Source organism: Microtus pennsylvanicus, chromosome X (assembly GCF_037038515.1).
Source record: "Microtus pennsylvanicus isolate mMicPen1 chromosome X, mMicPen1.hap1, whole genome shotgun sequence".
NCBI classification, from domain to species: domain Eukaryota; kingdom Metazoa; phylum Chordata; class Mammalia; order Rodentia; family Cricetidae; genus Microtus; species Microtus pennsylvanicus.
In genome coordinates, this window is record NC_134601.1 from 134918939 (window position 1) to 134943642 (window position 24704).

The 24704-nt window shown below is 39.2% G+C and overlaps 1 protein-coding gene across 6 annotated transcripts in view; it reads right to left on the reverse strand.

Moving 5' to 3' along the window:
* Rpgr (retinitis pigmentosa GTPase regulator) overlaps positions 1-24372 on the reverse strand; it is a 47656-nt gene extending 23284 nt beyond the window's left edge. For 2 of the 6 annotated variants that reach the window (XM_075956657.1, XM_075956658.1), the window contains exons 1-12: positions 24094-24267; positions 21665-21790; positions 20851-20943; positions 19221-19283; positions 18162-18320; positions 16028-16177; positions 14806-14964; positions 12056-12211; positions 9371-9495; positions 6980-7162; positions 5772-5925; positions 969-1066 (exon numbers count right to left, since the gene is read on the reverse strand). In XM_075956657.1, coding sequence (XP_075812772.1) covers positions 969-1066; positions 5772-5925; positions 6980-7162; positions 9371-9495; positions 12056-12211; positions 14806-14964; positions 16028-16177; positions 18162-18320; positions 19221-19283; positions 20851-20943; positions 21665-21790; positions 24094-24235 — 1608 coding nt within the window. In that variant the 5' untranslated portion in view covers positions 24236-24267. Of the gene's footprint in view, positions 1-968; positions 1067-5771; positions 5926-6979; positions 7163-9370; positions 9496-12055; positions 12212-14805; positions 14965-16027; positions 16178-18161; positions 18321-19220; positions 19284-20850; positions 20944-21664; positions 21791-23631; positions 24027-24093 lie in introns of those variants that run through there. The other 4 variants (XM_075956661.1, XM_075956660.1, XM_075956662.1 and 1 more) reach the window with 4 other exon arrangements.
* Between the last annotated feature and the right edge of the window lie 332 nt (positions 24373-24704).

The following is a 24704-nucleotide window of genomic DNA, read 5'->3' on the forward strand; positions in this document are numbered from 1 at the left end:
ATCAGTAGAAGGAAAGAAATGATACACAATAAAGATCATATCAGAAATGAATTCATGGAGATTAAAAGACCAGCATAAAAAGGCAATGAAACAAAGAGCTACATCATTGAAGCATAAATAAAATGGACAACACCTTAGCTAAACTAACCAAAGAGAAAAAAAATCCAAATGCATAAAATAAGAGATAAAAATGGGACAATGTGGAAAAAAGGAATATTTAAAACTCTTAGTAGGAATATAAACTAGTATAGCCATGATATACAGTGCAAAGGTTTCTCAAAAGCTAAAAATAGAGCTATTTATTATTTTAAAATAACTACTTGTTATTCAATTACTAATTATTGAATATTACTAATTATCAAAACTATTATTAAAAATAATCTAATTCTCCTACTACTTTGGGGTTTATATGTGAAAGAAATGAAGTGAGCATACAAAAGAAATACCTGTAGACAGGAGGTGGTGGCACACGCCTTTGATCTCAGCACTCGGGAGGCAGAGGCAGGTGGATTTCTGTGAGTTCGAGGCCAGCCTGGTTTACAGAGTGAGTTCCAGACAGGCTCCAAAGCTACAGAAGAAACCTGTCTAGAAAAACTAAAAAACCAAAAAAAAAAAACCCCAAAACACCAAAAAAACCCCACCAAAACTGTACACACCCATGTTTAGTGCAATAAAAGTCATTAGTTAAATTATGGATTCTGTCAACAGATGAACAGATAAAGAAAAATACACATACACTCTCTCTCTGCCTTCGGCCCTCTCTGTCACACACACACATAGACACACAGACACCCTAGGGTATTTAATTCAGCCATAAAGAATAATCAACTCATGTCATTTTCAGGAAAATGGATGTAACTGTAGGACACATATTTTACACATAAAAGAATATACAAAGTACATACACTCAAGTTCATGGGGAACTAAAATTCACATAACTTATATCTAAATAGACCAAAAATAATTACCATATTTAAGATATCAGTAGTTTCACCAAGGTTTTCTGAATCCACTGCTGAAGAATTTTCTGTGTCTGTCTCTTTGTTCATTTTATCTTCAAAATAATCTGAATGAATAAAAGCAAAAAGTCAGACTTAGATCTAACAGAAATGAGAAAAGCAAATGAATAAATACATCGCTGTATAATACATCATGGGGTATAACTGCACCCAAGGCCTTCTAATCTTGTGATTGGAGATGAACAGTAGTCACTCACAGTAGCAGCACATTTTCAAATCTCACACTGAGAGTTTACTGTGCTGACAAATATGTAGCAACAGCTTCATTAATAAGGACATGCAAACAGTAGTCCTTTGGAAGAAGACCTTCTCAGGTGAGCCGTCTGTATCAACCACTGCCAGCTAGCCTTAGGACAGTCCCCACGACCCCACTCCCCTGGTATTCTCACCTCACTGTGGCTCCCCTTGCATATGATATGGGGCTTGAGTTCTATGTGTGCCATCATCCAAGTAAAGTGAGCATAACTGTGCCATGACTGGAGTTTCTTGGTCACACATGTGTGTTTTATTTCCATATTGTGAGCATTTCTTTGAAGAAGCCTATATGGCAAAGATGTGAAGTGCCCTGCTAATGATCACATGAATGAGCTAGGAGTCCACTCAAGCTTCCAGATAGTACCATCCCATTCAAAAGTGCAAGTCCATGAAAAAGCCTGAGCATGAAAAACTCAGTCTAGCTGCTCTTGCGTTCTTGATTCTCGGAAGATGTGTCAAACAACAAATATCTATGATTTTGACCTGCTAAATTTTGGTCATTTTTAAATGTAGTCATGAAAAACTAGTATAATCACTTAGAACTCAAAAACTGGTAATATCACAAAGCAGAAAATTCCAAATGAATTTGCTCTATTGGAACTTTTAGTTTTGTCTGTCACTGTGCCCTTTTTAATCTCCTGACCATATATTATGAAATTTCTATTAAAAATGTCAGTATACACTCATTACTTTGTTTTGAATCCTTTCAATTGATTGTAATTGAATGTTAATGAATTTAAATTGTTCATTTTACATTCCTTCCATATGAGACAATGTGCAGAGAAAACTAAAATATACTAATTATTTCTGTGTTTCAATTATCTATATTTAAGATATAAGGCTGGTGGTGTGTGTATGTTCATTAACAAAGAGTAATGTAACTGTTTATGCTTAATGAACTCATACTCTAGAAGGGATGTAGAACATAGGATACTGGGTAAAGAAAAAAAATCGCATATGAATATTGGGAATAAGAAAGATTTCACTTGCATGGTATATGCAAGGATGTGTAGAATTCTGAGAGGTAGGTGGAAGGAGAAGAAAATCAAGCCCAATACTAACAATGCAAAGAAGCAGAGAGAGACCTAAGAAAGCAGCTTATGTTGAAGATTTCCCACGTGTTCGAAGCATATACTTTAACCTATGTTGAGTTAATCCCACGACAACGAGAGGAAAGTAGCTTCATTGACTCTTCTGGTGCTCAGTTCCTGTCTCGGTTCTGTCTGACTCTGCAGTCCATGCTCTTTTCAGCAAGTTAAACTGAATCACTCAGTTTGAGCAATAGCAAGCACTGTAAGTTAATATCTGAGGCTGTGTTGTGAAAGTTTCAGATTGTAAGTAAGTACAGGGACTATACGGCTATCCTTAATATCTCAAACTTTCAGAAAAGATTTTATTACTCTCTCTCTCTCTCTCTCTCTGTGTGTGTGTGTGTGTGTGTGTGTGTGCATGCACACACACGTGGGCAAAGGCTAGAAAAGAGTATCTGGTTCCACAAAGCTAGAGTCATAGGTGGTTGTAAGCTGTCCAACATGGATGCTGGGACCTCAACTCAGGTCTCTTCAGGAGCAAGTACTCTTAGCTGCTGATTTTCCTCTCCAGCCACCAACCTCTGACATTTTGGCATAAAAGTGGCCACTCATAATACATGAAGGACCCAGAATAGATGGTTTCCATAAATTTCCACTTACAAAAGTAGGACTCTAGCTAGATTTGGCTCATGGGCCTAACCTAGATGAATACTATAAGGAAATATTATTAGAAGACGAAGTTAGAACAACAGGCGGGACTCATATGGGAGATTTTATACTTATTTTTATAAAAATGAGGAATCCTTCACAGGACAAAGAATAGGTAGGCATTATACTGTACTTTAAAAATAATGTGGAAACTGTCACAAAAGTATAGATTAGAGAACCAGAGAACATAGGTTTGGAAAAGATCAGTTTCTTTTGTCTCAGGTTCGATTGAGAAAATGTATGTCACAAGACATGATCTACTTTCTGTTACCACCTCTCTCTCTCTCTCTCTCTCTCTCTCTCTCTCTCTCTCTCTCTCTCCATCCATCCATCAATGTATCCATATACATTTGTATCCAACTTCTCATTTTTCTGTTACACCGTACTGTGTCTTCCCTGCTATTGAGGACTGTTCTGTATCCCAGCCTCCCCTGTGCTGCCGTGCTCTCCTGGACTACTGGCTCACCTCCATTGGCTTACATGTGGGATTCCGTTGTGTCCCACACTGGTCTCACAATCCCTCCAGCAGCCAGCCCAGTTCTTTGGGCCCCATAACCAAACAGACAAAATAATGATCTAGAGAGCTTAGCTCCTCTTCACTTCCCCATTCTCCTTTCCTGCCTCAACTCTAAGCACTCTGGCTTCTGCCCAGATCTTGCCCTAGAGCTTCTCAGGTTGACGATACTGGTGTTCTCCATGATGCCAAATGTACTGGGAACTCTTTTGTGCATTCAAATTACTACTCTCTCAGATACTAATTTCCTGAATCCACTGTTCCTAACTAAAGTTGGTCCTTTCTCCTTTACCTTCTAAATGAGAGTCTGACTTCCCTGCAATCCATAGTAACCCAGAAGTGTGATTATCTTAAAAGGTCAACTGGACTGGAACACATCAAGTAAAAACACCATTAGACTGAAGAAAACTATTCAATCCTAATAAGTATCTTCTAATCTATGAAATGAAGAATATTTTTTCTTACCGTTTCTTTTTCCAACAACATACTCACCTGAATTCCCACCCCCATCTTCTAATCACACTGGTTCCCTTTTCTAAGGCATTACCTCCAAATCTTTGTCTGGGATGCATATATCCTGATTCTTTGAATTACTTTACTTTTAAATTAAATTTACTTATAAAAAGTTTAGTTTAAACTTTAGACGAAATTCATATTGACTCTAGCTACAAAATTATAGAGTTACATATCACTGTAATGTAATGTAATGTAATATTACCGCACTGAAATCTCCTGAAGTGTGAAATAACTTTCCTACTCTATAAACCTTTCTCTCTCTCTCAACACACTCTTTTGCACAATCTGCTACTATTTTCAACATTTTAAATTTTTTTGAAATTTTTATTTTTGAGAATCTCAAACATGTATGCAGTGAAATATGATCATCTCGATCCAATACATCGCCCTCTAATCCTTTCCATGCTCCCTCTCAACTTGGTAACTTTTTTATTTTTAAGGCTAAACTGACGCTGATGCGTATTTCAAAGTACGCCCTATGAGAGGTGCATGCGACTAGCTCATTGCTGATGTCCTGCTTATCATGCCTTTTCCATGGCCTGCTCTTGCCAGGGTCTTTGGCTCTTTATTAATTCAGTCATTTGCCTAGATTCCTCAAAGATATAAAAGTCATCTTTGCCATACTTTATCCCCAACCCCTAGGTTTCATTTTCAATATTATTGGTGTGTATGCGTGTGTGTGTGTGTGTGTGCATATGTATGATATGTGTATATGGGTACTGCATCATATGGCATGTGTGTGAGGTCAGAAGACAAGTCGTGGAGTCAGTTCTCTCCTTCCACCTATATGTGACAGCCAGAAACGAGCACCAGTCACCAGACCTTCACAGCAAAGGTGTTTAACCTCTGGGCCATCTCATCTGCTTTTGTTTCCTATTTTAGTCCCCAAACTACTGTTTTTCTGATCCTTTGGTCATGAGCTCATATTCAGGTATACATTAGTAGTAATGGACTCATTCTCCTAAGAAACCATAATATCTCCAAATAAAGTTATATAGAAGAGGTGCAGAATAGTTAGTCGGCCATTTCTCTTTTAACCTTGATGTGGGTTCAAGAGATCAAACTCAGGTTCTCACTCATACCTAGCAAGGGTCTTGATCTTCTGTGTCATCTTGCCAGACTTTTAATTCAGTATTATTAAACACATTTCAAACATAAAGAACCCGGGGCATTGAAAAATTAAGATGGCCCCAGAGTTTAGAAGTAGCAGACCTAGCATGTGATTTAGATGAGCTGAACTACATAATTGCAAGCTGAAGCACATGAGCACAGCGGTGCATGGCAGAGCAGCACAGACTTCCTTCCATTGACACCCTGTCCACTGCAGTCGCCAGATGAATGTAGGAAGGTCACATCTTCTCTTTGAGCCTTGCTTTTCTTAGCCATAAAATAAAGACTATTTTCCCACCAAGGTTATGGAATTTGCAGGCCTAGAATGATTTTTTGTACTTCCCACTGCTCCATAGAGTTGCTGCTACGATGAGTGGTGTATGGAGTATATAGATTTCCGCTCCAACTAGAAATGCCACACTCTAACTAGAGGGAAGATAATATAGCAAACTGTAAAAAACAGGTGCTTCATTTCTTTCTAGTTCTGGGAATGAATCTCAGGGCCTTACCCACACTGAACAAGTATTCTGATTATCCCACCGACCTATATCCTGGCCCATAAGCATGAACATGAGAGGAGTGCCAGTCCCATTTCCACTGAGAACAGACCAAGCTTACCTGAGTCTAGTGGCTCTATCGAGTCCGAGGGGCTTTGCTCTGAGAAGTTCATAGATAAGCGGAAAGGGATTGAACTAGGGGAAAAGAAACCAGCAGAAGTTCCCTCTAAGGGAGGAAGTGCTCCCACCAATGAAGCAGAACCTGGCGGTCTCTCCTTTAAAGAAAGGTTAAACAAACTGTCAGATGATCTTACATATAACAGCTGCATACACTTTCCTGTAGTTACTGAAAATATTGAAGAGAAAAAGCCTTCAAGTCTGCCAATGTTCCACAACATGCACATAAGCATTCCCAAGGCCTCAAAAGCCTTGTGCTTCTGTCTTTGTATCGTCGGTCCTCTAAACTGTCTCTATCAAAGTCTATAAGTCTATTTTTTATGTTAGGGAGTGTGTTTGTGTTTCAGCTGTCTACCCTGAGAAACAAAAAGTTGTTCATAAGAAACAACTATTACCACAGGCTGATGGGACAGTCTTCATTATTCCATATATATTGTTTCATAATAAAATACAGATATAACTTCAAAAGGAATACATTTTAGAACTTAAAATAATTTTCAAAGCTTTTAAGCATTTAAATATTTTCATTTTAAAGAGCTGTGACTTATGTAGCAATTTTAAAGCATAGAAGAGAGTCTCTAAACATCATTAGTAGGAAACATTTTGTCTCCAAGTGAAGGACTCATTTCTTTGTTGCCCATATTTCATTGTTTACAGACTATAACCTTCCATTGTTTAGGAGGTTTAACAAAAAGAAGGCAGCATTATGTTAATATTATGTGCCCCATGTCTTCTGTATAATAGAACACTATCTCTTATACTAATACTGTGGTGTATATTCCTAAAGCTGTATTACACGGATAAAAATGTTCTTATCACAGTATTACCAAAGAGACGCATGTAACAAATAGTCATCATATATCAACATACAGTTGAAGGAAAGATCAAGGGACCACTTACTTTGAGCTAAGAAAGATCTATATGAAATGTGCTGTGTGTTTGATAATGATCTATAAACAAAGGTTATTCATGATCATTTGAATTTTCCCATTTGTATTCTTTAATATCAACTCCGAACTTATGTCATAAGTTTAAAAGCCTTTATCTCTGATCATTTTCATCTTAAAAGACCCTCCCTTAAAAAGAGAATTGTTGCTATTTTATTTGCAGTGGTTGACAGCGCTTATCACAAACACTAGACCACAACTGTACCCGCTCTCTTCGCCGCAGACGTGCTGATAAAGATCTATTCAGTGGAGTTCCTGGGGTCAGGTCAGTGGTGGACATAGAACCTGTACTTAGGTAAGGTTCATACACTTCTTCAAATTCCGATTCATCTATTGCACCAAGTCGTGGGGTGGCAAAAACAAGCATGTGACATCCACCACAGGCAATCTGCAAGTGCAAATCCACAGAAAAATTGATCAATGCTAACATCAAACACAAATGGGCTAACAGTTATCAGATCAGCAACAAGACATTTACTTAGAGGCACACCTCTGAGATGGTCTCGCTCATGGCTTCTTTCTACAGATAGGTACAAGTATGCAGATACATATATATGTGTATATATGTATACATGTACAGATGAATTTACATGAATTAAACATAATTCTTTAAACAGACTGAAAATTAAAGCCAATCTATTCCAACATTTACTTTCAACTTAATATAATCTAGAGAAAATGTCCTTGTCACAGTATGCATCTCATTAAAACTTAGAAAATGTTATGTTTTGATCTTTAAACAACATTAAAAACTTCACAAAACATTTAGAGAATAACAGGTATGTAAATTACTCAAGAAAAACTAGTCTCTGACCATTATAATGATAAATGTACAAAATCTGCACAGGATTCTACCATGGAAGGCAGGTACCCTGCTCTCAGGAACCATTGGCAGTTTACTACTGACGGAGAAGGGGACATTTTCTTTAGTGCTGTAGCCAGTAGTGTACTGGCCAGGGTCTAGCAAATAGCCTCTCATCATGTAAGCAATCCTAAATTCAGTCAACCAAAAAAACAGAAAAAGGCATGAGAGTAAGAGACATGCTGGTTGAAAAGAAGGAAGCATTGAGAGGAAGAAGGAAAAGGATGAGAGTAATGAGGAGATGAGCGCAATCATAATACACACACACACATATGAAATTGTCAAAAATAAAAAAGATGTTGTCTCCAAATCTTTTCCTTTCAAAGAACACTTTCTAAATTAAAGGCTTACAAGTCTTCAGAGGAAAATACAAGCACTCCGAACAAAATAATAAAAAATAAACACACTAAGGAGTTTGAAGTTGTAAATGCTTTTCACAAAAATGTTAACAAAACCCCTATGCTAACGACTGCAGTGAGAGAGAACTGAGTCCTCAGACTGCTTATCCAATGCCAGGGGCCGCCCTAGAACATGTGCATGTGGGCAACAATGAACACAGGAGGGGCTATGTATGTACTTGTTTCTATGTGTATGTAAAAATGGATAAAGGTGACGATGTGGATTTGGGAGAGAGGAGGCATGGGAAGGATAGAGAAGTAACTTTTTTAATTACAGAAATTAGCAAATCTATCTCTGTTATAATCCTAAATACAAATAGTCTTAACTCACCAATGAAAGCCATTGAAAAAAGACCCTATACTATGTCAAAATCCCCTGAAAAAAGCAACCTGGGGGTTTCTGTTAGCTTTCAGTTGCAGGTTGAAGCCCATCATAATAAGAGTCGCAGTGGCAGAACTTGAGGGAGGTAATCACATCAGGTCCACAGCCAGGAGCGGACAAACGCATGTATGCATGCTAGTTAGTGCTCAGCTTGTTCTCTCCTGCGCACAGTCCAAGGCCCAGTCTGCAAAATGATGCTGCCAACATTCAGCATGGATTTTCAGACTTCAATAAACCTAATTAAGAAAATTCCTCACAGGCACACCCGCAGGCCAACTCAATCTAGACAATCCCTGATTAAGGCCCCTCCCCAGGTGATTCTAGAATGTGTCAAGTTGGCACCTAAAAGCATCACAGTTATCAAATTAATAAAAGAAGGATTCCACAGTATGGAACACAATGCCTTTGGAGAAGCAACATGAGCACTACCAAGTAAGCAGCATTTCCATGTCCACAGTCTAGCTGCTGAAAATACTAGAAACAATACAACAGGAAGACTGACTGATTAGGAGGTGGCACTGAAAAGATAAATTCTTATCTGAGTGCTCAGCCAATAAATCATTTGCAACAGTGTTTACGTATTATCCGGTCTCTTCTTGTGCAGGGCTTGAGAGTGCCCAACCTCCCCCAGGTCTGCTGCATTTGCCCTGTTAGCCGTGTGAGCAAGGCATTCTACTGGGTGCTTGCTACATGAGACACAAACTTACAGGCATGACGCTCCAGCTTTGCAAGAGAAGTAAACATGAAGCAGAAAAGGCAGTATTTGTACAAAAACGTTCTTGAAGGAGCAAAACTGGAAACATCTAACGTTTGCCTCTTACATAACTGGTTATGGTCATTATTAGATATATCTATGAAATGCTCATACAAATGTAAAAAGGTGTTTATATGAAATAACAAAAGTTTCAAATCTAGAAATATGAAACTATGCAAGAGGAAACGTGAAACTCTTACCAGTTGAACTGTAAATTTCAAAAAATTACAGCACAGTGTAGGAAAGAACTGGTTAGTAAAATTTTCCATCCCGAGTCCTAATTTTCCATGTCGGCCATCGCCAAAAGTATACATGAGGCCTACATCTAAAATGCAAACAAAATCAAAGTTACTCGAGTTCCATTTGTACAGATCTAGTTGTAGACTCATATCTTCACTTCTACTGCAGTTAGCTTTTCATAGAATTCTGAATTGAATTGACTCTGGCCTACTGGCCTGCACAAAGTACAGTGTTTGGTGCTTCTCTATATAAGAGCAGGCAGTGGAAATGAGAACGGAACACTAAGGCTTCGTGGTTAAAGGCTTATGTGTCTGTTATGCATTGTAGTCTATTTAGGACCATCACTGGCCTCTGTCTACTACATGCCAGTAGAATAATCCCTTTCTGAAGCAGTGAGAATGAAAAATGTCTCCAGATATCATCTGTCTCTCCAAGGGGTGTAAATTTGTCACTGGTGGAGAACTAAACACTTAGAATACAGTCGTCTCTTTTATTAATTTGGCTCCTGGGGTGTGGGACACTGCCAAACCAATGGCTGGAGTCAATAAAGCATTCCGACCAATCCCCATAGCAAGATCTGGGTTGTATCTTGATAGCACACGATGATGAGCGATCCTGCCACTTCTAACGCCCACCGTCACACACTGACACTGCAGTTGCATTTAACTGCTGCGCTTCTATGCAAGCCCCTCTTTCACAGCCTGCATTTAAAGGGTGTGTGGTGGGTGCCACAGAAGCAGAGGCCAATCAGGGCACAGACAAACGGACATTCCCTCTAGTCAGGGCATTAAAGAAGGCTTTCAAAGTCAATCCTAAAAGATAGAATTTAGCTTCAAGAAGGAAATAAACGACCCTCCAGGCAGAATCAGCAGTACAAGGGAAAGCTTGTACAAGAACAGGCCAGGCAAAAGACCAAAAAGTAATCAGCAAGCCGAATATGGAGAGCTCGGAGAGATCGGAATCTAAAGCAGGAAGGCAAGACCACTACGGAGGATGAAATCTGTTTAGATTGTACATTTTAAATTCTATTTGAAGAACAGCAAGCTTTTTAAGTGAATGGCTTTAGGCTGGGAAATGATTAGCTTATATCTCGGGTTTCTGACTAAAGAAGACAAAGCAGCTGCACACTGACAGAATCTCCTGACTGGAGACTGACTTAAAGTAATAGAAGAGAATTCAGGAAGATGCTAAGTTACTGTTTTAATTTACAAAAGTGAGCAAATTCCTTTAATGTGTGCTTTTCCAAGATGATTTTCTTTTGCCTGAGAAAGTAACCCTTATCTCATTTGCTTGACTGAACTTCCAAGCTCAAAGAACATTTAGAAATATGAGCTATTGATAGGGAACTAGCAAGATCTTAAGAAAACTCAATATATGTCATTGTACTAGATAAACTAGAGAGAGAAAAAAATCTGTAAAACTTGTTCCTTGGGGAGGATAGATGAGCAAAAAGTCAAGCAAACTTAATATTCAGTTATTAGTGGCATAACTTTTCATCACGTAGAAAAAGTACTATGCAAACAACTGAACGATCTATAATGAGGTTCACGATTCATAAAAAGTATATTCACCATCAAGGACAATTTAGGGTGATGAAAATGGCACTATGAACAGAGAAGCTAGCATTAGGGCAGCACAGTACGGGACACACATCAACAGCTCCTATGGGACATAGTGTTGTTACAGGCTACGCAAAGGAGAACATCAGTACTTGATGATGGACAGGTCGTTTTTCTCGAAGGGTTCTGTGGGAAAGACGGAACTATCTGTGGTAGTAGCTCACGTTTCCTAAATTCTGCTTCTCTAAACAGACACTATTGCATGAGCTCTGCTCTTTCTGGAGCTGTTTTGGATAGAAGGAAGGAAAACATAAATACAAGAATATGAATTATTCAAATATACTAGAATTATTTCTGACTTTTCCATGTTTTACTTTGTTTTTAGATGAAACATTTTGTTACAAAGCATGTAAGTTTTCAAATACATAAATTCCCTACAGTGAATGCCTAAGTCACTTCAAGGGATAATTTTATTGAGTCTTACATTATCAAAAGCATCTAATTTATAAGACTAAAAAGTAAACAGGCTAACAGAACATCTCCTTGCTTAGTGAAGAAAGCAACAAAAAGATGAATTTGCTCAGTGGTTTTTGTGGTGGCCTTCAAGGAAAGGAAGAAGTCAGTCCTGAAACGCCCCCTGGTGGTAAAAGGATCCTAAAATGTTCCTCAGCATGAGGACAGCTCTTCCATACTGAGTAGGTAAAGAAAGTTTTTCCTGTGTGATTTTTCTCTCTGGCTTGAGGAAAGTTTTGATACAAGTGGAAAAAGATTTTAATATCTTACTCTTCTCCAAAGGTCTAATTTAAGATTCGAAACGTAAATCATTTTGTTCAAGGCCTCATAAGCCTAGGAACATGTGTTCACACTGAGTTATACCCAATCCCCACATTTGTTTTAATCAGAATTATACTTTTACTTTTAAACTAAACAATACAAAATAACTTTGTATTTAGAATATTAAATTCCATAAGATGTCTCACATAACATTCATTTTATAATGAATAATACTATATATATATATATATACACATATATACATGTGTGTGTGTATATATATATCCAGAAATCAGAAAAATTATATCATACCAGTCATCAAAGCTGTATGATTTTCTCCACAGGAAATAAAACTTATTTTCTGATCCTTAATACGCTCAATGACTCTGGGTTCTGATGTTTCAAAAAGAAAAGTGCCAAGGCCCAGTTGGCCAAACTGTCCCAGTCCAAAGGTATACACAGCTTTCTCTGGAAGGAAATGAACACATACATGAAAAGAGTTGCATGGAGATACATCATATCTGAAATAATTGCAACATTCAACTTTTAAAACGGACATGAATTGCCTGTGAAAGAGCTGTCAGAAAAATACTGACATGAAGTGCAAACTTTCAAAGACAAAAGAAGAAAAAATTGGGTGTTACAAAGTAACTATCTGGGTATGATTTGTCATTTATGAATAAGCATAAAAGGAGTTCCTGCAATCATGAGGTAGGTTTAAAGATGTATAACTCAGAGAACTCCCTGACATGTATTTATAATTACCACATCATCTCAGAAACTCGCAAATGTTACTAACCAATTTCCATTCACTGCCGCAATTAAAAACATTTCTACAAAGATATTCCACTTTAAAAGGAGTTCAATAAAATTATTTTACAAAATACAAATTATGAACAGGAGGTACAGCACTTGCCTGGCATGCACAAGCCACAGAATCTCCCTGTAAAACACGGTAGCACACACACATACCTAATCCAGAATATAATTTTCAAAAGAATGAAAAATTATAGTAGATATGTTAATGTATTCATAAGCAAATTTTCTTTACAATACAGGAGGCCTCCCACTATATGATGATTTAGGTGACCTTTAGAGTCACCAAAGCTCCTTCAATAAATAATTCAGAAAATTTGAGATCATTTATCATCTAGAGATGGGAAGCTGAGAAGCATAAAACATAGCTGACTACAAAAGAGTTACTGTAGAAACAATGTGGCTGGTCTCTGTACTGAGATACCCTGGTGACATGTGGCTAGTCTGTGTACTGAGAGACACCCTGGTGACAACGTGGCTGGTTTGTGTAGTGAGAGAAACACTGGAGACAATGTGGCTAGTCTGTGTACTGAGATACCCTGATGAAAATGTGGCTAGTCTGAGTACTTAGAGACATACTGGTGACAACATGGCTGGTCTGTGTACTGAGAGACACCCTAGTGACAATGTGGCTTGGCTGTGTACTGAGAAATACCCTGGTGATAACACGGCTGGTCTGTGTACCTAGAGACACACTGGTGACAACATGGTGGGTCTGTGTACTTAGAGACACCGCTGACAATGTGGCTGGTCTGTGTACTGAGAAATACCCTGGTGACAACATGGCTGGTTTGTGTACTAAGAAAAACACTGGTGACAAGGTGGCTGGTCTCTATACTTAGAGAAACACTGGTCACAATGTGGCTGGTCTGTGTACTGAGAGACACGCAGGTGACAATGTGGCTGTTCTGTGTACTATGTGTCAACGTGGCTGGTCATTGTACTGAGAGGCACACTGCTGACCACATGACTGGTGGATGTACTGAGAGACACACTGGTGACAATGTGGCTGGTCACTGTACTGAGAGACACACTTGTGACAACATGGCTGGTTTGTGTACTGAGAGACACACTGGTGACAAGGTGGCTGGTCTCTATACTTAGAGAAACACTGGTCCCAATGTGGCTGGTCTGTGTACTGAGAGACACGCAGGTGACAATGTGGCTAGTGGCTGTACTGAGTGACATGCTGGTGACAATGTGGCTGGTCTCTGTACTGAGAGATACTCTGGTGACAGTGTTGCTCGTCTGTGTACTGAGAGACAAGTTGGTGACAATGTGGCTGGTCACTGTACCGAGTGACATGCTGGTCACATTACTGTCTTCTGTGGAGTCTTAGGAAGGAGAGCAGGAATCCCTCTTTAAAGGCAGATATGAATTTTCTCATCCTTAACTGCAGCCAGGTAGCAAATTCCTCACATCATCTGATATTAACACCTTACCTAATAAATCCTAAAGAAATCCATCCAGGCAATTTTAAAAACATATCAGAAAATGAAAAGAATTCATTTTCTGAAAAGAGTCTATTTAGCTCATCTGAGAATGAAGGGTACCAAGGAATACTTAACTATTGCTACATATTTTACACTTTTCTCTATAATAGAATGCCTGAAGGCTGGAGAGATGGCTCAGTGGTTAAGAGCACTGGATGCTTTTCCAGAGGACCCGGGTTCAATTCCCAGAACCTACACTGCAGCTACCAGCCATCTGCAACTCTAGTTTCAGGTGATCCGACACCCTTACCCATAGTATATACAGGCAAAACACCAGTATACATTGCATAAATAAGTAAAGAAATCTTAAAAATGCTTGAAATATAAATAAGATAGAGATGAAACTCCTTACAGAAACTATACTTGGAACAAGGGTATGAAGGCATATTGGTGCAATGGCAAGAGACTCCTATTTGAATATATCATACCATGGCTTAATTAGTAGATTATGTCGCACATTGCCTGTTTTAAGTGTACTAACTTTTCCCTCTCTGTTTTCTTCCTTTATCACATTTTCTCCTTAATTTTCCCATTCACTGCCTTGAAGATGAAATTACACAGACATTTGTGAGCTGATCAACTCAGGTGCTGGAATCCAAACTCAGGTCCTCATGACAGAAGAGCAAGTTCTCTGAACCACTGAGCCACCTCTCCAGCCCCAAGTATTCTCATCCTACCCCAATAAAAAGGACTGGGAGAGTGCCAGCAGCTCCTAGCGAGTGCAGAGAAGAGCACGGCAGGCTCTACACATACCTGTGAGAACCACAGTGTGCCCTCCGCCGCAGGCTACTTGGAGCACCTTCTCAGGAATCCCTAGCACTCGCTGGGGTGATCTGTGATTGATCAGCAGCTGGTTGGGAAGACCCAACTTCCCATTCTCAGGTTCTCCAAACGTGTACAGTTCCCCGTCCGCTGTGAGAAGAAAAGGAGAAGGATTAATGGGGACATAAATGTAAACAGACTACTGGGCCTCTTCCACATGTTTTCATGCTCGCCAAAAGCCAGCAACCAAGTAAATCTGACCTTTCTTCAGGTGTGTTTCACTACAAGGTAAGGAAACAAAGCTGGATGGTTTTTCTCTCTCAGCTGTTTTATCTCGTACCCTTCACAAAGAATTCACGACTAAAGAACTAAACCATCCCTTTAGCTTTTCCAGAAAATACAGCAAAAATTGTCTTACACAGTCTCTATACCTTTATGTCATGCATGTGTGTGCATATGCGTTCATGGTACCAGTGATTAAGTCTAGGGCCTTAAACATGCTAGTCAAGAGCCTGATCGTGGAGCTAAGCCCCAGTATTCTTTAGAAGTTTCATTTTTCCAGACTGGGTTTCATTAAGTTGACCAGGCTGGCCTTGAACTTAAAATCACAACCATCCTTCCACTGTTACTCGCAGAGCTGTCAAATGTAGATGTCAGCGTAGACACAGACTCCAACAGCTCGAGACTTCCAAGCAGAGACTGCTGATGAACTCAGAAACTTTAGGCTGCAGATACTGACCACAGGGCTAAGACCTCATCCTTCTCCATCTAATCTTTATCCTGGTTCTCACAAGAATACTCTTTGACTCACTTATTTGAAACAATAAAAAATAATTACCAGGACAGGAGGAATAGGGCAGACCAAAGCATGGAAGCAAGTGATTCCAGGGGAGAGTGGCTAAGCCTAACAAGTTCGAGAACCAAAATTTAGAAAGGTTTGTAAAATAGCAATCTAATTTTTATAACAGACCCAATACTCACTTTATAAAAAGTTGACAGAGAAAATTTGAAATTATAAACTGTCAATATAGAAATGGAGAAATGTTTTGAATTAAAACATACACGAAAGACTATACTTTCAGTGCTCATTTCTATAGTGCATAAAACATAGACTATTTTAGTAGCTGAGCAACCATGTGAACTATAACTCATTTTACTAGCGGTAATGACTGAGAAGTGAGAGATAATGTAATGATCCAAACATTCATCTTACTTGTTACAAAAGCTGAATGGTAATATCCACAAGAGATCCATGAGATCGGCTTCCCAACGGTCACTTCATGAGGGATACACACATTACTTTTATTTTTTAAACCAATCTGCCCTTCAGAATTGTCACCCCACATAAAAAGTTTTCCATCCTCTATAAAAAAAAAAGCACAAGGGAGAAAGGTCTTTAAAGGGCTAGACGGGCTCTCAAGCTATGACATTTCTTACAGACTATAATTCGTCTTCTGGCTTATATTTTTAGTCTTATTTTATTCTCTATTGATATGTAATAACTGTAGGTATTTGTAGAATGCAACATGATACTTAAAATGCACATATAGCATGTAATGACAAACCCACAGTGATTTATCTAGCATTTTAAACATTTATCCTTTCCTTGTATTGAGAACACTCAAAATCTCTGCCGCCACTTAGAAACGAACAATGCAGCCAGGTGTAGCAGCTCATGCCCCAGAACTCAGGGAGAAGTGGCAGGGGGATTGCTGTGAATAAAGTTATAATACACAAAAGGCCAGCTAGGTTTACAAAGTAAGACTGTCTCAAAACAAACAAAAATGATAAAAAGTAACACGAAACATTATGCTATTCTTCCTTATAAACTCTTACTCCGCACTGAAAATGGTGTGCCGTAAGAGTGCCAAGCCATTAGCTCCATCTGGGAATTCTATTCTCAGATATTCAAATTCTATTCTCATATGCTCTGTAAGGATGAAGCGTGGAGAATGAGTGGATGCTCAATCCCTTGAGTTATGCCCAGATCTTTACCTCAATGGTAAACACACGATGCCATTTCCTACATTCACTTTTTGTCCTTTTAATGTCTCAACACGGAAATGGTCCCCTCCCTCCAGGTAGTCTGTCTGCCACCAAACTAAGAGATCACAGAAAGCACCTACATATCTCCAGATGTAAAGAGCAAGTTCCCAAATTAAAAATAAACCTTGCTCTGGGGGACACCATGGAAACGTTTCAAAGGAATAACAAAACAAAACAAAACATACAATGATGCACTAATTTTTTTATTACTGTATACCTGAAAATAGTCTTCCTAGCTTTAGAGAATTCACCATATTTAGCATATACCATTAACTTAGGTCTTTTCTGATAAGGTTTCAGTGTTGGGAATAGTTAAGCTAAATGGAGGATAAGTATTTCAGGTTTCATCAATGCTTGTTTACTTCTTTTTTTTCTGAAAAAGCATCTTAACTGTGTAGCGTAGGCTAGCCTTGAACTCAGGACCCTCAGGCCTCTGACCTGAAGTTAAGGAGATTAACAGTGGGACAAAACCTCAACTTCTCTTAGTGAATTAAAACACTGATCTCCAGGGTTTAATAAAAAGTCAAAATTAAAACTGAAAATAAAAACTGAAGAGTGACATTGCATAATAAACAATCTAGTTGATAAAACAACACTTTTCTATCTTCTCTGAAGAAAGATGCAAGCCAGCAGCTTCCGCCCATGGATCATGGCTCTGATCTTTAAATAGTTCTCAGATCTACTTTGAGAAGGAAGACAGAGATATGTAATGATCATTATAACCCACTCTCTAATAACATACATCCCAACTGATTTCTACCAATACTTCCGGTAGCAACTTTAATTAAAGTCATTAAGTGTACCTTTCAGAATATGCAATGAAGGTAACATTTAAGAATATCTAGCCAGGCAGTGGTGGTGCACACCTTTAATCCCTGAACTCAGGAGGCAGAGGCAGGCAGACCTCTGAGTTCAAGGCCAGCCTGGTCACAGAGTGAGATCCAGGAATCCAGGACAGCCAGGGCTACACAACACAGTTAAAACGTGTCTCGAAAGAAAGAAAGAAAGAAAGAAAGAAAGAAAGAAAGAAAGAAAGAAAGAAAGAAAGAAAGAAAGAAAGAAAACCAAAATGAAAATATAAGAATAGCTAAAAGAATAGCTAGCTAGCAGAGCTGAGAACTTATTTATCAATCACCTTCTCTAATGTATTTACCTCTCACTCAATATATACATACAGATTTAAAGTTCTATTTCTAAAGTCTTCTGAAGGTACACAAATGCTAATACTGTCACACATTTACTGAGTTCATATATCCTTACTAGAAAACAAGTGTCCAGAAAGAAGCACAAACAAGTCTTACCGGTTAAAGCAGCTGATGTATTAGCACCAGCAGAGAGCTGTTTAATGGAATCCTTAGATGTAAAGAAGCAAATTTGATGAAAAGTGTCTCTGTCATCAGTGTCACCAAGCCCCAACTGTCCTTCATTATTTCCTCCAGCTGCATACACACCCCCTTTATCTGTACACACACACAAAAATGTCAATTAACATACTGCAGTCACCCTGCTTCTGAGACATGCTGGAAATCAGCAGACACCGCTTAAATGAACAATAAACAAAAGATGCGCAACGGTGCGAGTGGCAGAGAGCTGCTGAGGCAGGGACAAGAGCTGGGAGACAAGAGTGATGCGGAGAATAGGGCACGGGAAGAACCAGGAAAGATGCCACTGCTAATTCTTTAGCAGCGTGTGGTAAAAACCCACTTTCTTCCACTGAACAGTCTTCAAACCTGTGTTAGAAAGCAGCCGCTGGGGCTACAGTTCAGTAGCAGAGAACCTGAAAGCAGAAATCAGCTACACATACATGTGTTGGCCTGCTTCTCGACACTACTTTATTTCATTAAACTTTATCTACCCTTTGTCAATACTGCATTACCAGGATTACTGTAACTTTATGACAGGGACTAGAATCAGAAAACTGCTAGCTTTTTGAAAACTGTTCTGACTATTGTGGCTCTCCTTTGATTTTCTGTATAAATTTAAGAATTACTTTATCAACTTCTAGACACATTATATCGCCTAGTTAGATTCTGATTGAAACTGAGATGACTCCTGTCAGGGGCATTTCCTGTAGCTTCCACTCAGTCTCTGTAGCAAAGAAGGAAGAACAAGAAACAGGAGGAAGCAGCCCCAGGCGTGCTCCCAGGGAAAAAGATGCTAGCCCTTAATCTGTAGCTACTCAACAATAATTTGTATATTCCCAATGGCAAATGCATGCATGACACACTTATTTTGATAAAACTTTATTCTAATTACCACCAAAGGATCGTGCCTAGCAATTTTACCACGCCACAAATACTGCTGAAGTGGGACAACAGTTCTCAAGGCTGGATAGGAGGCGCACGGGATGGACACTGTACCTGTGGAAACTAGGGTGTGGTTCCTTCCGCAGGCAGCAAGCTTCACTTTTTCAGGCTTAAGAGCTAGACATGAGAATATGACAATTACAATATTTTATGGGTATGCAAATGATAAATAATCCAGGTTAAATGATAAGTAACTGGGAGAACTGACATGTCTTTCTTTACTGTACTGCAGGGGATGGAATCGAGGACTTTGAGCATGTTAAGCACGTACTCTGAAACATCTGTAACCCAGGACAAAATTTAAAACCTAGGATAAACCTGGTATGTGTGACTCCAAATCAACTAATCACTAATTACTAATCCAGAAGTTTATTCACAGTGCATCATAAAAACCAGTGGACGGTGGCAAACAGTGAGATGTGGAGTCAAAGGTAGGGCCAAGGCATCCAATTTTTAAAACCCTATAGGAAATTAATACACCAAGAGCTTGTACATTCCATTTTATTGTATCTCATCAACTTGATCTATTACCAAGCCTGCCACAAACTTCTAAGACACTCAATAAAAACCCTAAAACTAATAATTATAGGCATGTACATGGGTTGAAGTTGTTTATCTACCAATATTTATAGTTTTTTGAGACAGGGTTTCTCTGTGTAGCCCTAGTTGTCCTGAAACTTGATCTGTACACCAGGCTGGTCTCAAACTCAAGAGATCCACCTGCCTCTACCTCCTGAGTGCTGGGGTTAAAGCTGTGTACCACCACTACCTGGCTTCATCTGCATATTTTTAACACGTACAAATACCTCCTAAACAACTGGCAAAGCAACTGCACAGCTGGCTATGAGTCTCTGCTTCCATGGATCTCACAGGCTGTGATAATGTTCTATCAGGTATTTGGAAGGTCATGTCACTAGGAATATCAAGTGTTTAGTAGTATGTGCCTAATTAAATACTTTCTAATCATAACATTAAAGGACCCATAATAATGCCTACAAATAGCATGATTATGAAAAAATCACACTGAAATTTTAAGCTGAAATTTCAATTTGGGCCCTGAAGCTAGAGAACACTGTTCTTACCACACCCCCAGGACTCTATACCACCTTTTTAATTTAATGTTCATAAGCTATACATAGAAGTTTGCATAAGACAGTGAGAAAGTTTTCTAGTCTCTTGAGACAACACTCGTGGCAAATACTTTGCTCTCTTGGTATTCTATTCATCAACCACTAGCCTTGATGTCTTGATTAGTTCATTACTCTGCATTGTATAATTTTAGTAATCAATAACTACATAAAACTGTGAAAAGACAGAACTCCAAATTATAGCACATTATAAAGCCTGATTCCCTTATATATAATAGCAGTAATATTTAAACCACTTTGCAAACAAATAATTGTTTGGTAGTCAAATTCAATACTAGAGGATCTTTCCTTCCTTAGTGGTCCTTGGGTTTCGAGTCAAAGAGATTTTTTGACTCCACCATAAAAGTATTTCTGAGTTTCACAGAAAGAAGAAGAGTAGGTACGAACAATAGTCAAGCAAATCTTATAAAATAAAAACATTTAAGACTTTTACTTATGATATTAAAGCGTCAGAGAATCAATACTAAAGTTATTTAACATAATCTGGAAAATATTAAAAAGAATATAAATAATATAAAGAAGAAAAGGCTCCAAACCTTTGATACATGTCGGTTTGCTGATAGCTGACTTTGATCCTAATCCTAATTGACCCCAGTTGTTACTGCCAAACATATAAAGTTTATTATTTCCTAGTGGGAGGGAAAAGAAATAACAAATTAAAGCAATCTTCACATAGATAATAATATATGAATGAATCACAAGGAAACAAAAAACATACATTTTAAAAAATATCAAAAAACAAGAAATAGGAGTGGGTTTCCTTTTTTGTCCATGTATGGGCACATCCCATTCGGTGTAAAGAGTTTTTAAGATTTTATGTTAACAATTTTTTTATTGCAATGAAATAGATTCCAAAGAAGTCTCACATGTAGAAAAACATTAACGTTTATTAAAGTAACTTAAAATTGAAAAGACTCTTGAAATGATGCATAAAGAACTTTCTGACAAATATAAAACTTTCTATAAATTTTCAATATGTTTAACACATGATAAAGTCTGTTCTCTCTACATACCAAAACAGTAACATTTAAGCCATCTTTTTTTAAAAAAAAAAGTAAAATATGGTCAAATGTAATGCTATAAGATCATCACTCCCTTTGAGGTTCCTGGATTCCAAATCAATGACATTTTTAGTCACAAAACAAATCTATTATAGGCAATAAAAATAGATGTTTAAAATGTATCTGTCAGTTTTGAAGCAGGTTACCTTGTCCTTTTATATATGAGCGGATTCTATTAAGCATAAAGAGTTCCTAACATCAGGCAGCAACAACTTTTATTAAACATTACACTTATAACATTTAGTGTTCTCTAAGAATCACTCTCTTCATCTAGGATTGTAATACTAACCTGTAACAATAGCAGTATGTTCATCGCCACATGAAAGGCATATAGGTACGTCATTCTTAAACCAGAATTTGCTAGGGATATTTTCAGCAAATTTAGTTTTTCCAAATGTAAACACAGCACCCGTGTCTGCAAATATAAAACACTTTTCATTTTACAAATTGAACCATGCTGCCTGTTATGAAAACACATTTTCCTATTGCATGTATATAAACCATTTCCCCCACGACAGCTTTGACTCTGACTGAACATCATTTTAGCCTTCTTTCTCTCACCTTAACTCAGTCCTATTCCCGGTAATTGAAGCCTGTGTTATTCAGTCAGTGAGCTGAGGTAAATGGACACGATGACAAGGAAAGCCACCATCCATTACTAATTCTTCTGCTGTCACTGGATGGACAGCCAGGTCCTGAAGGAGCTGGTACAATTTCTGCCTTCTACTCCCTCTGCCTAAGGCCTCACAGTCTGATCCCTGACTGAGGATCTTTTCCCAGTCAGAACCAAAACGGCACTGTGTTTTTTTCCCTTAGCATCACAGAAAATTTGTGCAGAGTACCTTTTTAAGTGAATTTGGATTTTCTTGAATTCTTCCAAGGAACTGCCAGTGTTTGCATTCAAGGAAGGAATGGTACTAAAAATATCAAACTGTTGAAAATGCCAGTGACTATCCATTAAAACTAGGGCAGGGCAGAAATAAACACATTATTTTCTTACTGCCTTACTTGCACCATGGCCATATAAGGCTTTAAAAATCAATTATGCATCATACAGCAACCTCTCAAATGATTACCAAAATGTCTGTTGATAGGCATTATCTTTTCTCAACTATATTACTACTTATACCCACTGCACAGGGTGCTCCTCTAATAAACACCAGTTACATTGAAGATGGTTCTAATTTTCACACAGAAAAGTTCCCTTCTATACTATGACTGTCGTCATGTCACTATAATGGTGCCTAGGAAGTCAAACAGATTTCAATACTTTTAGTATGAAAGGCAGCATATCACCCAGGCTTTACCACTTGAACACTTCAGCTTTTCCTATTCCTAATGAGAAGAATGAGACTTTGATTTATAGATCAGGCCATGGAGACTGCAGGTGGATGCTGAGATTTGACATTCTCAAATTGCCATCACTTGATCTGAGGAATAGTTACTGGCTTTTTTGGACCAGCACCATTTTCAAAAGACTAAACATCCATGAACAGTTCCCAGGAACTAAATACACACACACACACACACACACACACCCCAAATAGAAAGACAGACCAGGACCATTGTCAAAAGACTAAAAAGTCCATTAACAGTTCCCAGTTCCCCGTAACTATTTAACCTCCTCCCCCCGCCCGCCCCCCCGCACCCCAAATAGAAAGCCAGACCCAGGTTCTGGGAAATTTTCAGAGAAAGTATAATGGATGTGCGAGGGTCTAACCATTTACGAACGACTGTGAGACAAATCAGTTCCAATTTAATAACTGAGCCTTGGGAGGTCAGGGCCTAGAAACCACTCAAAACTTCCCTACAAGGAATCATTTAACTGTTTTATTCTGGGTACCCAGAAAGCCTCTCCAGACAGCCCTCTCCCCGAACCCAAACCAGGATTTGGTGAGTCCATTCTATCCTCTGGTTTCTAATGTCAAGCCTATCATCTTTAATTTCCTGTACTCTCACTAAGGTATGAACTCCAGAAGGCATAAACTCAAAACCCCTTTGAGGCAAGAGCATGGCAGAAAGTGCAATACATATTTAAATGTATATTTCTGCTCTAATACAGTGACTATTTTTCAAAGTGTTAATCGGAACTCATTAGACTGTATGTGAAAATCAATTCAGTGTACTATGACCACCATTTTAACAGATTACTGAACTGTTCTACGTTTCAAATAGTTGTAGTTAACTGCTGCTTTAGGAAATGTCTACCTGTACTACCCGGTACGGAAGCCGTATTGGGTCATAACTTTAACTTACCTCAAACCAGCGCTTAAGAACAGTTTTTTTTTTTTAATACGCTTAAGGGCTTTGTCCAGTTAGTTTCTTCCATTCTTTTTAACCTCTCACTCCAGGTTCACTCACTCCTTACTGAATTCAGTACCTAAGTGGGTCCTAGGGACATCTCGTTCGCTCGGCGGTTGTTAAGTAGAGACCTTGGAAAGCTTAGCGAGAGACTAATGGCTGCCGCAGTCTCCGAGAAAAGTCACGGAAAGCTTACTAAAAACACAAGGACCCTCTTCCCCTCGTTCCCTGTCCCTTCCTCCGGGTCCCAACAAAGCTCTTTATTCGCAGCGGCAAGGTAAGAGTTGCCTTCTAACCACGGATCAGATTGCGGCCTGCACTCTGCCAGGGCCGGCCTGGAGGCGGGGCCTGGCCTCCCGCCCGCCCGCGGACCCTCCCTCCCTCCCGGCCAGCGGCCGCCATTCGGACGCGACTCACCAGGCACCAGCGACTCAGGCTCCCCCATGCCGAAAACTGTGAAGGGAATCTGTGCCTGCTTCGGAAAGACAGCAGGGGCGACTCGATTGGGCCTAAGGTATTGCCCTAGCCCCCGGGGGCCCCATCGCGACCCTCTTGGCATGGACCACTTCTGTGCTCCCGGAAGTCAACAAACAGACGCTAGGGGCAACGGAGGCGGGGCTTTGAGACGTAGGGCGGGGCGAAAGGCGGTTGGAAGATGGGATGAGGAAGTGGTGTCACCGCGGCGCTAGTGCGGTCGAGGCGGTAGGTGTCCGCGCGCCCTCTAGCGGTCGTGATTGGAAGAGCGGCCACGCCGCCCACTGCGAGGTGTTGAGAGCGCAGCATCCACTTCTGTAGAGATATTTGGCCATGCAGGGACCTAGAGGGGATAGTGACAGCATAACTTCTGTGACACACGCAAACGTCAACGCACGGCTTTGCAAACACAAATAAGTGATAATCTGCAACAGAGCTAGCCACTAAGCGTCTTACATCCCAAATGTCATTAGTATTCCCAGAAATAGAACTAGATACACACATTAGAACATTACTAAATGAATGAATGCTGTTACCATCATGCAAGATGGGTA